The sequence below is a fragment of the Pelmatolapia mariae genome, linkage group LG3_W, assembly GCF_036321145.2.
Source record: "Pelmatolapia mariae isolate MD_Pm_ZW linkage group LG3_W, Pm_UMD_F_2, whole genome shotgun sequence".
Taxonomy (NCBI): Eukaryota; Metazoa; Chordata; class Actinopteri; order Cichliformes; family Cichlidae; genus Pelmatolapia; species Pelmatolapia mariae.
The window spans coordinates 39278236-39293102 of NC_086229.1; the positions used below are offsets into that span (position 1 = coordinate 39278236).

General features: G+C 44.3%; 2 protein-coding genes across 3 annotated transcripts in view; both read right to left on the reverse strand.

The window, feature by feature from the left end:
- Positions 1 to 3335, reverse strand: part of LOC134624414 (class II histocompatibility antigen, B-L beta chain-like) — a 34901-nt gene extending 31566 nt beyond the window's left edge. Inside the window, exons 1-2 of one of the 2 annotated variants that reach the window (XM_063469400.1) lie at positions 3273 to 3328; positions 2798 to 3070 (exon numbers count right to left, since the gene is read on the reverse strand). In XM_063469400.1, the coding sequence (XP_063325470.1) occupies positions 2798 to 3070; positions 3273 to 3327 (328 nt within the window). In that variant the 5' untranslated portion in view covers position 3328. Of the gene's footprint in view, positions 1 to 2797; positions 3071 to 3272 lie in introns of both variants that reach the window. The other variant, XM_063469401.1, reaches the window with a different exon arrangement.
- The window catches only part of LOC134624411 (NACHT, LRR and PYD domains-containing protein 3), a 189929-nt gene that overhangs the window by 87680 nt on the left and 87382 nt on the right, over positions 1 to 14867 (reverse strand). The gene's annotated exons all lie outside the window — the stretch shown is intronic.

Below are 14867 nucleotides of genomic sequence, written 5' to 3' on the forward strand. Positions count from 1 at the left end.
TTAGAAATATATTGCACAAAAGGAAGAAAGCAGTCTTACATATTTGTTTAATAAGTGCGTTGAAGGACATGTCCTGGTCAAAAATGACTCCAAGGTTCCTCACAGTGTTACTGGAGGCCAAGGTAATGCCATCCAGAGTAAGAATCTGGTTAGATACCATATTTCTAAGATTTCCAGGGCCAAATATAATAAGCTCAGTTTGATCTGAATTACGAAGCAGAAAGTTAGCGGCTATCCAGCTCTTTATGTCTTGAAGAGACATAAAGGTGTGGTCTGCTGGGGAGGCAGCATCTCTGCATCTCTGCTGGGGACAGGAAGAGACTGAACAGGCTGATCCGAAGGGCCAGCTCTGTTCTAGGATGCCCTCTGGACCCAGTGGAGGTGGTGAGTGACAGGAGAATGGTGGCTAAGCTGTCATCCCTGATGGACAACATCTCCCACCCCATGCATGAGACTGTGAAGGCACTGAGCAGCTCCTTCAGTGGGAGACTGCGGCACCCACGGTGTGGGACGGAGAGATTTCGCAGGTCTTTCCTCCCCACTGCTGTCAGACTCCACAATAAAGACTTTTGCAGCTGATCAAACACACAAACCCACACATGTGCAATAAGACTGCTATATGTGCAATTCTTCTTCTGACGAAGTTGTGTTTTTGTATTTTCCTACTCAGTTGTATATAGTATTTGTATTTCTATTTTATGCTATTGTATATATTATTCTATTCTATTTTATTCTATTGTACATAGTATTTTATTTTATTTTATTGCATTCCAGTGTTTTCTAATTTCTGCTACATAACTTTGCACTTTTGCTGTAACAAAACAAATTTCCCACCTGTGGGACTAATAAAGGCCATCTTATCTTATCTTATCTTAAGACATTCCTGCAGTTTAACTAATTAGTTTGTTATTTGGCTTCATGGATAGATAGAGCTGGGTGTCATCTGCATAGCAGTGAAAATGTATACTATGTCTTCTAATGATACTGCCTAGGGGAAGCATGTACAATGTAAACAGAATTGGTCCTAGCACTGAACCCTGTGGAACTCTATAATTAACCTTCTCTGCTCTGCTCTGCGTTGGTACAGGGCATTGAAAAGTGAGCCCGTTCTCACTCCCAAAGGGTATCATACGGACGTTTTGTCACGTCCTGCGACATTCCTGAGGAATGTGAAAGGTGACCGTCCGCATTGTTATGGTATGCTTACGGGTTATGGATGAAATCCAGTAGAATGCTGGTCCCATGGTAATACAAGTTCCAGCCATCAATTCTAGCCCTAAACCTAACCTTATCTGTAACCTTCATCACAACTTTAACGACGTAAAATAGTGTTTTCCAAAGCGATTTTCAGAAAATGAACGAACATGTGTAGATTGAGTCTAAACGGTTTTCATGTTTTCTCATTATTCCAATCTCCTCATTTAGGAACGTCTTTGGTGCCTAGCTTAAAATATTATGCTTCAGGAGTGAGAACGTGTTGGAAGATGATAACAGTGGGTGGATTATATTCTTAAACTTAGTTACAGCACTTTCAGAAAGACATCTACTGTGATAAAGTCTACTCTCCACTGCTGTGTAATCAATTATTGTAAATGTAAATGTTATCAGGAAATGATCAGACAGCAGAGGGTTTTCAGGAAACACTGTCAAATGTTCAGTTTCTATGCCATATGTTAAAACAAGATCTAGAGTGTGATTAAAGTGGTGGGTGGGTTCTTTTACATTTTGAGAGAAGCCAATTGAGTCTAATAACAGATTAAATGCCATGTTGAGGCTGTCATTTTTAGCATCTACATGGATGTTAAAATCACCCACAATAATTATTTTATCTGAGCTGAGCACTAAATCAGATAAAAAGTCTGAGAAATGAGACAGAAACTCTGTGTAAGGCCCAGGTGGACGATAGATGATAACAAGTAAGACTGGTTTCTGAGTTTTTGAGTTTTACAGCTAGGGTGGACAAGGCTAAGCATCAGACCTTCTAAACAATTAAAAGTCTGTCTTGGTATTTGAATGATTGATAATTGATTCACTCACAAATTGACAAATTAGTGAGTAAGTACACAGAGTGTGTTTTGGATGAAGCACTTGAAGATTATATCATGAAAAAGAAGTTATCTAAAAAAATTTAATTAAATTCCTATGCAGATAAGCTACTTAAAAAGAGCAAACACAATTTAAACCACAGAAGCATCAGCAAACTGTAAGCTGCATCATTTTATAATGCTCAGTAAGTAACACAAATACAGCCTGTAAGTACCTACAATGTTCTCATTTTGGAAGATTCACAAAAAAGTTTTAAATTTAAATGTTTCAAAATACTTGTTTGTTCAATATGAAATTAAATTACATTTTCATTATGGTGTTAGAAGTGCTTGAATAAAAATATAAATAGAATACTTATGGACATCTTTAACAGATTTAAAAAATGAAATAATAAGTTAATAAACATTAAAAGTTAGTATGATTAGCAGCTGTGCTTGCGAATCCTGTCTGTCCCTGTTTCACCACCAGGGGGAAGCAGAGACTGAATTCATTTTCTTTAAAGACAAATTTTCTTAATTCTACTTAAAGTTATAAGCTATTATATAAATTAGTATGAATAATGAATAAAGACAAAAAACATAGACAAAAAAATAAAGTGTTTAAAATGTAAAAAACAAACTCTGTTGATAGTAGTTTTAAATAAGCGGTAGTGAAAGAAAAACTGTGTGGGGGCAGTGAGTGATTCAGAGTGTCGGTCAGTGTGAGGTTAACATGAACACCTGATGATGCCATATAGGCCACGCACACACACCTGATTTAGACAGAACAGACTGGTAGTCAGTAACAATATTCTGTAGGCAGACTGTCTCCTTCTGAGCTCTCATTGCAGCCAGCCTAGCAGGATCACTGTTAAAGTAGTCTGCCTGTTTCACTCCATACTCAGTGTATCCGACAAACTTCCCCACGCTGCTGCTGAACCTGTAAAGTTCCAACTTGTTGTAATATTCAGAGAAGATGAGCTCGATGTCTTTCAGCTCAGTGGAGTTAAACTGACAGCGGTTTACATAATAATCCAGAAATGCATCTGAGAACAAACAGAATATAGTATCTATCATTGCTTAGTTTATTGATCAGTAGTGATCAGTATATCTTTGCAGTGTAATAATGAGTGTATTGTACCAATGTATTTATGATCAGTGATGCATGTAATAATCACAATACTGATAAATGATCAGTATAAAGATCTGTGTATCTCTGCAGTGTATTGATGAGTGTATTGATGGTACCTCCTGTGCTGAGGCTGATGAAGAGGAGGCTGAGGCAGAGGAAGGATGAAGCCATGTTCCTGAGTTCTGACAAACTGACTCAGGCTGAATGAGAGCTGCTCTAAAAAAAAGGAGCACAGGTCACATGATCAAAGTGTCATCTGTTACCAGGAAGAACTCTGTGACACCACCTCACAAGCTGTGTCCAAATTCAGTGGCTGTGTCCCAATTCAGGGTATGCATGCTTGAAGTACGCACACTACGCGTACTACATACGGTGCGTACTACAAGTACCTGGAAGTGCGGAAGTGAGAGGCTTGCAAAATGGGACGGTCTAGCCTTCGTCGCACTGTTCAGGTTGCCTAGCAACCATGATACTAACCGCTAGAAACGTTTCATACAGCTTTGTGTGACAGAAATGAAGGAGAAAAAATATTTTGTTGGTCATTCATTTTTGTCATGACATCACTTTGACTAGTTGAGACCACAGGACTGAGAATTTCTGTACTGAAAAGTCATTTCAAGATTAGTTAGTAAATAATAATTAGCTAATGTTGTTCATGAGACTAAAGTCATCTCACTGTGATAATGTTAATATAATATGGACAATATTATATGTATTGTCAGATTATACACATACATATATATATATATATATATATATATATACAGTGTTGGGAAGGTTACTTTTAAAATGTATTCCATTACAGAATACTGAATACATGCCCCAAAATGTATTCTGTAACGTATTCCGTTACGTTACTCAATGAGAGTAACGTATTCTGAATACTTTGGAATACTTAATATATTATCATGCTGTTTACAACTACATGAATGTCCTATTGCTGTGATTTATTACTGTTACTGAAGGTCCGCGGCTCCGAACCGTAGTAAAGGAGCCTCTGGCTAATACGGTGGGTTCCGTGTCGGGCTGGTAGCCGAAAACTAGCTTTACTTTGTTGTCTGGGTCAACTTTGCTTGCCAGAGACAGAGAGAGGCGTTGAAAGGCTGCTCCAACGGAACTTATTTTTTCCGGAGGAAAACACGAACACAGTGTACAGTTGAGTCTTAATAGCTTACTTACAAATGGGCTCCTCAGGCACTCTTCTTGGCTGCTGTGGTTATTATTATATTTACATGCTTCCAGCTCCCGTTTTTGCTCCGTGACAGCTCGGACTTTTCCTTTCTCTCCCTCCCTCGCTCACAGACACATAACGGGTATGGGAGTCCATTCTCCCTGCAGCACGGACTACACTGCCCATCAGGCTACATGCTTTAGAGCTATGCCTGTAGCATTCTGCCTTTTAGCTTAGCACAACAACAACAACAAAAAAGCGCTCTCTCACCCAGGAAACACGCAGAGAGAGAGCGCGTCACCCTGTAACCATGGCAACCGTAATGCTGCCGCCTGGAACAACAGAACGTAGCTGTCAAACAAACCCCAACAGTCCTGACCTGCGACAATATGAAACACGGAAGTACCGCAGTGTAATCCATTTATTTCAACAAAGTAACTGTATTCTGAATACCACCTTTTTAAACGGTAACTGTAACGGAATACAGTTACTCATATTTTGTATTCTGAATACGTAACGGCAGTACATGTATTCCGTTACTCCCCAACACTGTATATATATATATATATATATATATATTAGGGGTGCAACGATACACAAAATTCACGGTTCGGTTCATGCCTTTTTAATTTATCATTTATTAAAATAATAAATATATATTTTAACTCAAAAGTACAGTTTTTAAATTTAATGTTGCTGAAACAACAAAATAAAAAATAAAAAAATCTATCTGATCGAGAAATCACTCATCTTTGGAAAAGCGTTTATTACAGAGAAATGGCTCTTTCCAAACTAAAAGCTATACTATACGCTTCTTCTGGGGCATATTCTCAGCAGCATATTAAACATATCAGGTCCCCATAAGGAGAATCATGTGCTAACGGCTGTCTAAATGACTTGGGTAAAGCTTCTTGTTTTTGTCTCCTTCTACTTGTCTTTGCACTAGGATGATCTCGGTGTAAATGTGCAGTCATATTCATTGTGTTCCCACTAGTGCTGTCAGCGTTAATCTCGTTAAAATGACATTAACGCCATAGCGCGGCAAATCTCCGTTAACAACTTACCGCTGATCACCCCGTGCGTGGGGCTGGACGGCGTCAACACGTTAACAAGCTAACTGCGCTAACACACTAGTTCCCACAAATTGAGCATTGCGTGGCACATCCGACATACTGTTTTACTTTTGTCCATGACGCGCTTACCTTCAGGTTCATGCTTCACATGAAGACCAAGATAGTTCCAAACGCCAGATCTGAATGAGGGTGGGGGAGCGTTAAGGCAGTTGCCATGTTGCAATGAGCTTAGCTTCTGTCTTGCTAGCTTGCGCTGCGCTCAGTGGATCTGCACTCGACAGTGCAGCCTAGGCGGAGTAGTTGAACGCAGATCCACTGAGCGCTCAACACAGACAGCTTCGTCAGAAGAAAAGTTGATAAAATAAATATTGTATAAATGTTGTATTGTCGGATACATATGCATACCGAACCTAAAGCACTGTATCGAACGGTTCAATATCGATACGAGTATCGTTGCACCCCTAACATATATATATATATATATATATATGTATATATATATATATATATATATACAGTGTTGGGGAGTAACGGAATACATGTACCGCCGTTACGTATTCAGAATACAAAATATGAGTAACTGTATTCCGTTACAGTTACCGTTTAAAAAGGTGGTATTCAGAATACAGTTACTTTGTTGAAATAAATGGATTACACGGCGGTACTTCCCTGTTTCATATTGTCGCGGGTCAGGACTGTTTGGGTTTGTTTGACAGCTACGTAATGTTGTTCCAGGCGGCAGCGTTACGGTTGCCATGGTTACAGGGTGACGCGCTCTCTCTCTGCGTGTTTCCTGGGTGAGAGAGCGCTTTTGTTGTTGTTGTTGTTGTTGTTGTTGTGCTAAGCTAAAAGGCAGAATGCTACAGGCATAGCTCTAAAGCATGTAGCCTGATGGGCAGTGTAGTCCGTGCTGCAGGGAGAATGGACTCCCATACCCGTTATGTGTCTGTGAGCGAGGGAGGGAGAGAAAGGAAAAGTCCGAGCTGTCACGGAGCAAAAACGGGAGCTGGAGGCATGTAAATATAATAATAACCACAGCAGCCAAGAAGAGTGCCTGACGAGCCCAGCTGTAAGTAAGCTATTAAGACTCAACTGTACACTGTGTTCGTGTTTTCCTCCGGAAAAAATAAGTTCCGTTGGAGCAGCCTTTCAACGCCTCTCTCTGTCTCTGGCAAGCAAAGTTGACCCAGACAACAAAGTAAAGCTAGTTTTCGGCTACCAGCCCGACACGGAACCCACCGTATTAGCCAGAGGTCCCTTTACTACGGTTCGGAGCCGCGGACCTTCAGTAACAGTAATAAATCACAGCAATAGGACATTCATGTAGTTGTAAACAGCACGATAATATATTAAGTATTCCAAAGTATTCAGAATACGTTACTCTCATTGAGTAACGTAACGGAATACGTTACAGAATACATTTTGGGGCATGTATTCAGTATTCTGTAGTGGAATACATTTTAAAAGTAACCTTCCCAACACTGTATATATATATATATAAATATATATATATATATATATATATATGAGCTTGAACTCTGGGTCAAAGATGCAAGTAGCAGTTATTTATATTCCCTATCAAATTAAATCTCCACTCAAAGACAAGTATCTCTAACAGTGTATATACAGATGTATTATATATAAGAGACAAACATTGTTTTTTTAATATGTTGGCATTACTAAGTTTGGCTCAATGCTAACATATATGTGTAAAAGGAAAATGTACGAGCTGTGATAACTGTTTCTGATAGAATGAAGAGTAGACTGATACATTAAATATTCCTTTATTGGGTGAGAAAATCACACCATGTCATAACTGCTTTAAGTTGTACAGAATAGATATCAGAGCCTTAAACAGGCTGAGTTCTGCAAAATGGGTCAAACTGGGCAGAAAGTACACAAACACATAACATCCTTAGAGAATATGATGTAACACTATAGATCAACTTAGCTCAGAATATATAAAGCAAACATTTATTTTTAGCTCCATTCTGCTGCTGATACATACTTTAGGTTTCTGAACATTAAACTTGTTGCTGCCTTTCATAGTGTGTAACTTGAAGGCCCTGAGTACTTTCTCCCACACTGAAAACACTGGAATGATTAAATTATTTGAACATTACCTAATAAGACTGATTCAGGACAGACAATTAGTTATTTTAAACTTTCCTAGCAGTCCTTCACAAACAGGGGACAGTCTGTCTATTCTCTCCATCTGTCAGCTGCTGCTGGCTCTTCCTCCTCCTCTTCCTCACACACTGCTGAGTTTGTCCTGGTGGATCATCAGGGGTGCAAAGCCTCACAGATGATGTGCAGCAGTGGGTCCCTCAGTCTGTCCTCACTCTGGACACTTGCAGTTGTTACACATGGAAATCAAATGTGTGATAAGCAGAGATGGGCAGTAACGCGTTAATGTAATCCGATTACTTTTTTCAAGTAACGAGAAATGTAAGGGTTTACCATGGCAAAAACGGTAATTAGATTACCCTTACTTTCCCGTAGGAACGCTGCGTTACTACGTTACTAAAACCGTGAGTTTTTTGTCTCATGTCTCATGACAGTGACGTAAGCGAGTGCGACGTTCGTGACAACAGCTGTCTGCAGATCAACAATGGATAATATATCAAATACAGGAGAGAGTATGAGCATGCAGCATTTAAAGCGTGGAAGTACTGACCTTGTTTTGAGTTTGATTCCATAAAAAGTGACAAAAACATTAGCGTCCGTTGTGCGTGGGAAGAAAACTTCTTTTTACCGCGAAAAAAACCCCCTTAACTTCCAAGCAAGCACCGAGTGCGCTACGACTGCAATGGGAAATTCACAGAGAAAATCGCGGAGTCTTCAACTGACCGCTGCGGCACACCTGCACCAGGGTAAACCTCCCCCTACCCCAGTCCTGCTTTACGGGTGAAAATAGAGCAACAGGACCGCTAGCCTTTGACTTTATTTATATTCTGCTGTGTTTTACTTGCATCTATTTGAAAGAGTGAGTGTAAACACAAAAAAATATTTTATTTTATGTGCTGGAATGTGCAGAAAATAGGTTTAAATGTTAAACAAATTTCTTCCAGTCAGAGAATGTTGCATATAATTAAGTTTTGCTTGATGCATAAAGTTAAAAGATTAAAACTGTCATAAACCGGCTGTGTGGCAGGCAGGAAGTGGACCCAAACGCAAGCTCACGGAAGCAGGCAAGGCAAGGCAAGGCAAATTTATTTATATAGCACAATTCAACAACAAGGTGATTCAAAGTGCTTTACAGAGACATTAAGGAATAAACTCAAAGCACAGCTTTATTGATGGACACAAAAACGGCGAAGCAAACTGATAAGGAACTACACTGGGAAATAATACACAAATGCACAGAGAAACACACGGCCATGAAAGAGGGAGAACGCGACACAGAACTGAGGGAGACGCAGACATAAATACACAGAGGGTTAACGAGGGAAGTGGGAATACACGGGGAACACAGGTGACACTGATAATCATAACGAGACAGGGCAGGAGTGAACACAACGTGACGCATACTGACGAGGGACTGTCAAAGTAAAACAGGAAGTGCACAGAGGTTCAGACAGGCGGAGAGAGAGAGGACAGACATAACGGGCTGGGAAAAACATTGAATGAAACACAAGGAGGGGAAACGAGGGCTCACAGATACACAGAGGGGCACACAGGGGGTAATAATCAAATAAGGAACATTTTGGCAGAACCTAGGAACCATGGCATAATGAAAAAGTACAAAAACACATGAAAACTAAGAATACTGGGCCAATGTGGCCCAGGACCATGACACCCCCCCCTCAAGGGCTGGCTCCTGACAGCCGAAACCCAAGAACCGAAAGACAAGAAAAAACAAAACAACCCACCCAGGGCGGGAGGCGGGGGACCAGGATGGAGGGAACAAAAACCAAACAAAACACAAGGAGCAGGGGACCAAAACTTAGTCCACAAATACACAAAACAGGTCAAAACAGGGAAGCAAAGTCCAAAAAGGGCAGAAGGTTAACCCAGGAGGCGACAGCACAAAAGGTCAGCGTGGCTGTTCCGGGGGCCGGCCACGCGAAAAGTGGCAGTGGCGGCAGAACAGGTCCGGGGGCCGGCCGCGTGGAAGACGGCGGCGGCTACAGAGCGGGTCCGGAGGCCGGCCGCGCGGAAGACGGCGGCGGCGGCAGCAGCAGAGCGGGTCCGGAGGCCGGCCGCGTGGAAGACGGCGGCGACGTGGACACGGGTCCGGAGGCCGACCGTGCGGACGGCAACATCGCGGGAACAGTTCAGGGGACCGGCCTCGACGGCGGTGACGTCCAGCTGGTGGCCCGGAAAGGGGCCGGCATTCAGAGGTGCAGGCGTAGCAGAAGCAGAGGCCGCAGCCGGGCCAGGCATAGCAGAAGCAGAGGCCGCGGCCGGGCCAGGCGTAGCAGAAGCAGAGGCTGCGGCCGGGCCAGGCGACGGCGTAGCAGAAGCAGAGGCCGCGGCCGGGCCAGGCGACGGCGAAGCTGGAGCCGATGCAGAGGCCGGACCAGGCGCGGGCGAAGCTGGAGCCGATGCGGAGGCCGGACCAGGCGCGGGCGAACCAGATGCGGAGGCCGGTCCAGGCGCGGGCGAAGCTGATGCGGAGGCCGGTCCAGGCGAAGGTGACGCTGATGCGGAGGCCGGACTGGGCGAGGGTGACGCTGATGCAGAGGCCGGACCAGGCGAGGGTGACGCTGATGCAGAGGCCGGACCAGGCAAAAGCAACTTGGACCCTCCAGCGGAGACGAGGAGGTGCTGGCCGGGCTGACCTGAGCCGCCAGCGGAGACGAGGAGGTGCTGGCCGGGCTGACCTGAGCCGCCAGCGGAGACGAGGGATGGCTGGAGCGGTTCTCCTGAACCGCCAGCGGAGACGAGGGATGGCTGGAGCGGTTCTCCTGAACCGCCAGCGAGAAGAGATGCAGAGCCAGCAGGTGCGGAGACCTCAGCGGACGCTAACTGTAGCTGCACAGGGCACACAGTCGGCTTGGGATGCAACGGCTGGGGCTGTGCGGGGCAAACAGTCTGTCCAAGATGTGTCAGCACCACGCAGTCGTCAGCTGGCTGAGTGGGCTCACAAGAGCTTCTAGCAGAGGATGGCAGTAACTGAACGGGTTGCAGAGCTACTAACTGAGCTGGTGACAGAGTTAATGACAGAGCAGATAATGACTGAGCTGATAACTGAACAGGCAATGGTGCGAGAAACCGAGGTGGTAACAGAGCGGCTGACTGAGCAGGTATCTGACTCTTGGCTGCTCTCCTCCGGGGAACAGGAACGGGTACTGGGCCTGGCCGAACACCAGTCATCCCCTCCCGAGGAACAGAGACGGGTGCGGGGACGAGCTGGGCTCTGGCTGCCCTTACCCTGGGGGCCGGTACAGGTGCAGGAAATAGCTGGACCTCTGCTGCTCCCACCCGAGGAACTGAGACGGGTGCAGGAGTTGGCAGGGTCACAGCTGACCTCACCCGGGGAACCGGAACAGGTGCAGGCAATGGCTGGGTGTCCATCAACCCCACCCGAGGAGCAGGTACGGGTGCCGGGATGAACGGAGCCTCTGCCAGGCTGGAGACAGAAGCAGGGACCAGCTGGACCTCAGCCACCCTCACCCGAGGAACTGATACAGGTGCAAGGGAAAGCTGGGCCCGAGCTGCCCTGGGTACAGGAACTGGAGGTGGAGAGCGAAGCACAGGAACAGTTACAGTCACTGGGTAAACGAGATTCATGGTGCCGAACACAGTACTAGCAATCAGCGACTTATGGTGGGCTGGCTCTAGCAACTCTGCTGTACATAAGTTGTCCATGTCATAATTAGCAGCCTTTAAAACAGTCATTATGAGGACGGATTCAGGCTTAGCAAACTCTGAGTCAGTAACGCTCAGCTCAGAATGGGTGATTAAAGAAGCAGGTGTATTTTCACAGACCAACCCAAAATGAACTGGCTGGTGGGCTTCACAGGGGTGTAACAATGTCAACCACAGTCTTTTGAGGTGTAAACTCAGTGTTAACAGGGACTGGCACACAGGCATGGTGAGTTGGTTTACATATGAATGACTGCGGAACACAAAAGTCAACCTGATTCAGTAGGTCTGAAGCACACAGTCCAAACCCTTTAGCTAGTTTAACTATGGCAGCTGGCACTCTGTCGCTATTTACATTCACCAGCTGAGGCGCAGCACAGTCCCAGGTTTGAGTGACAGTCCCATAGGAAAAAACACAAACAGTCGTTTCTTGAAGAGCTTCCTGAACATTCTTTGCGGAGACTGAGCTAGATGCCTGGTGCACAGAGTTCAAACAGTCAGACCGTGGAACACAACACGTAACAGAGCCCATTTGGTTGCTGTCATAGATTTCTGGTGACAGAGCAGGTGAACAGGTAAGACAGTCACTATGAGTAGCTGCATGGCTAATTGTCTCTATACTACCAGGTTTAGGCAGAACAGAAGTATCACTTGCTCGCTCATTAACACTGGATTTACTCAGAGGAACAACAGGCACAGAAACAGATGCTACTGAGTTAACTGCCTCAAAACCCTGACACTGTAATTCTGCTGAGTCACAATCTATGGATTCAGGCTTAACAAAGTCCACAGAGGGAAGCACAGTCTTACCCACAGAGGGTGCAATGTCAGGAAACCGGGGAGCAGAATGCTCGAGCGGAATGTGAGAAACAGGATCACTCTCACCAAAGGAAGAAAGCTGCTCCGCTGCTCGGGAACGTCGGCGGCGTGAACGCCGTTTTCTCCGGGAAGGGGGAGGAGACGAACCAGGCTGCGAATCCTCCAGCGGACCGGGCTGAACGTCCTCCGGCTCTTCGTACTGGAGAGGCAGCTCTGGGCGGATGTGCACAATGGAAACAAGGAAGTCCTGGATGTGGGGGTGGAGCTCGTCGAACAGCCATGGGAGTCCGGACACCATCCTCTGTAAACGGATGGCTACGGTCTCCCGATATTCCTCACCTGGCAGCACTGCCCACTCCTGACAGTGATACTCCACTGTGTAGATTAAATCCTCCTGGAGCTCAGCGGAGGGATTGTGAGCTGCTGGGTCCATGACGTGGTCGCGTTCTTCTGTCATGAACCGGCTGTGTGGCAGGCAGGAAGTGGACCCAAACGCAAGCTCACGGAAGCAGGAAGAACCTCAAAGCACAGCTTTATTGCTGGACACAAAAGCAGGCCAATGTGGCCCAGGACCATAACAAAAACTAATAAAACAAGTTTTAAAAAGAGACATTTCCATTTGATTACATTTTGTATGATGGATTATGCAGAAAAAGTAGAATTGGGCTGAAAGATCTATCGCTTTGTTACCTATTCAGGTTGTAAATTGTGTTTTTAAAAAGTAACTAAGTAACTAAGTAATTAATTACTTTTGAAAATAAGTAATCAGTAAAGTAACAGGATTACTTTTTGGGGGAAGTAATCAGTAATTACTTACTGATTACTTTTTTCAAGTAACTTGACCAACACTGGTGATAAGCTGCAGGATTCAAACACAAGTGTAACTTATAAATAGATGTTCATACTTTTATTCCACAATCAGAGAGAAAGAAACAGAGAGAGAGTGCAGGACAGACAGACAGGTGACAGTCTCAGGTGTATACACTGCTACAAAACAGCACAAGAGAAGGAGGATTTAGTGTTTGTGTTATTACGAGTGCTAAACAAGAAGAGTTCCCAGATGGTCCAGTGGACACATGTGTGACTCCTGTGATTAAAGCATCTTTCTTTCAGCTTAACGAGTGAACCGTCAGCTCGTTCAAACACACGTTAAAGTCCGTTTGGCTCGACACCACCGAACAGAGGCAGCAATATAACATCGCTAACATTAACAGTGCAGTGAATCCTGCTTGTGCCGTGATATTCAGGACTGCAAACCGAGCAGCATCACTGACTTTCAGCTTGTTTTGTTTGTGGATATATGACTGACTTTAATTATCCATAAAATCATCACATTCTCTGTAAGATTAAGGTCAACTATTGAACAACGCTGAAAGTACAAACATCACTAATGTCACATGACTTTGCCGACATGTGGCCAACAGCAATGTTTTAATGTTCTTAAACATTCGCACATAAATAAGTGACATGATATTCAGTACTTACTTTTGACAGTTCACTCTTCGCTGCTCCCTTCTGCTGTATTTTGCGGCAAAATTATCCACACCCACCACCACGCTATGGATTGTGGGATATATGGGGCCACGAAGCGTGCACCGGACCACGCTTGATATTTGGGGAAATCGACGGCGCATTTGGAGTATGCATTTGAAGTACACTTTGAATTGGGACAGCCGTCGTCGCGTGGCGGTGACGTACTCGCAGACAGACAGGTGACAGTCTCAGGTGTACACACTGCTACAAAACAGTACAAGAGAAGGAGGATTTAGTGTTTGTGTTATTACGAGTGCTAAACAAGAAGAGTTCCAGATGGTCCAGTGGACACATGTGTGACTCCTGTGATTAAAGCATCTTTCTTTCAGCTTAACGAGTGAACCGTCAGCTCGTTCAAACACACGTTAAAGTCCGTTTGGCTCGACACCACCGAACAGAGGCAGCAGTATAACATAGCTAACATTAACAGTGCAGTGAATCCTGCTTGTGCCGTGATATTCAGGACTGCAAACCGAGCAGCATTCACTGACTTTCAGCTATGAAGTCTGGGATATGTTGGGCCATGAAGGATACACCTGACCCATCCTTCAAATTCGGGGAAATGAAGGACGGTTTTTCGGCCGCACTTCGAGCAGCCTTTGAATTGGGACAGCCTTCGTCGCGCTGTGACGTAATTGGCCTTAAAATGTGGCCTTTCAGACTGCAGACAATGGCTGTGTCCCAATTTAGGGTATGCACGCTTGAAGTACGCATTTCAAGTGCCCTGCACTCTCTCTCTGTTTCTTTCTCTCTGATTGTGTAGCAGCCCTTGGCATCAAGAATGACAGAAGAGTCTCTAATGGGTACACCCATTTATTTCCTCACCAAACACGGCTCATTCTCTGGACATCGTTGAGCACCGTGAAAAGTATAAAATAAAAAATAAATTGATACCTGTACAGTCCTTTTGAACCTTAGCAATAAGCAATTACAACAACAGCGCTTAAATTAAATCAGGTAAATTCAAAAACAAGTAAACGTGAGATTTACAGTCACTGCTTAAATAAAACAAAGTCTGCTTTAAACAGGATCAAGGTGTTTTTCATTTCAGCTGAATAAAATATAACACCACATCACATACCTCAGTCCACTTGCCAAGGGTGCAAAACTCCCATGAACACTTAAACATTCGGCCCGTTTCTCATAGGGTGCTGCTAGCTTGAGTGACACACATGTCTTAGCTAAAAAATAGAATATGGATGTATGTAACGTAAATACAGAACGAGAAAGTTTTCAGATAGCTCACAATACAAATGCAGTTACATACCTTACATTAGAAATTAACTTAACACTGAAACTTATCA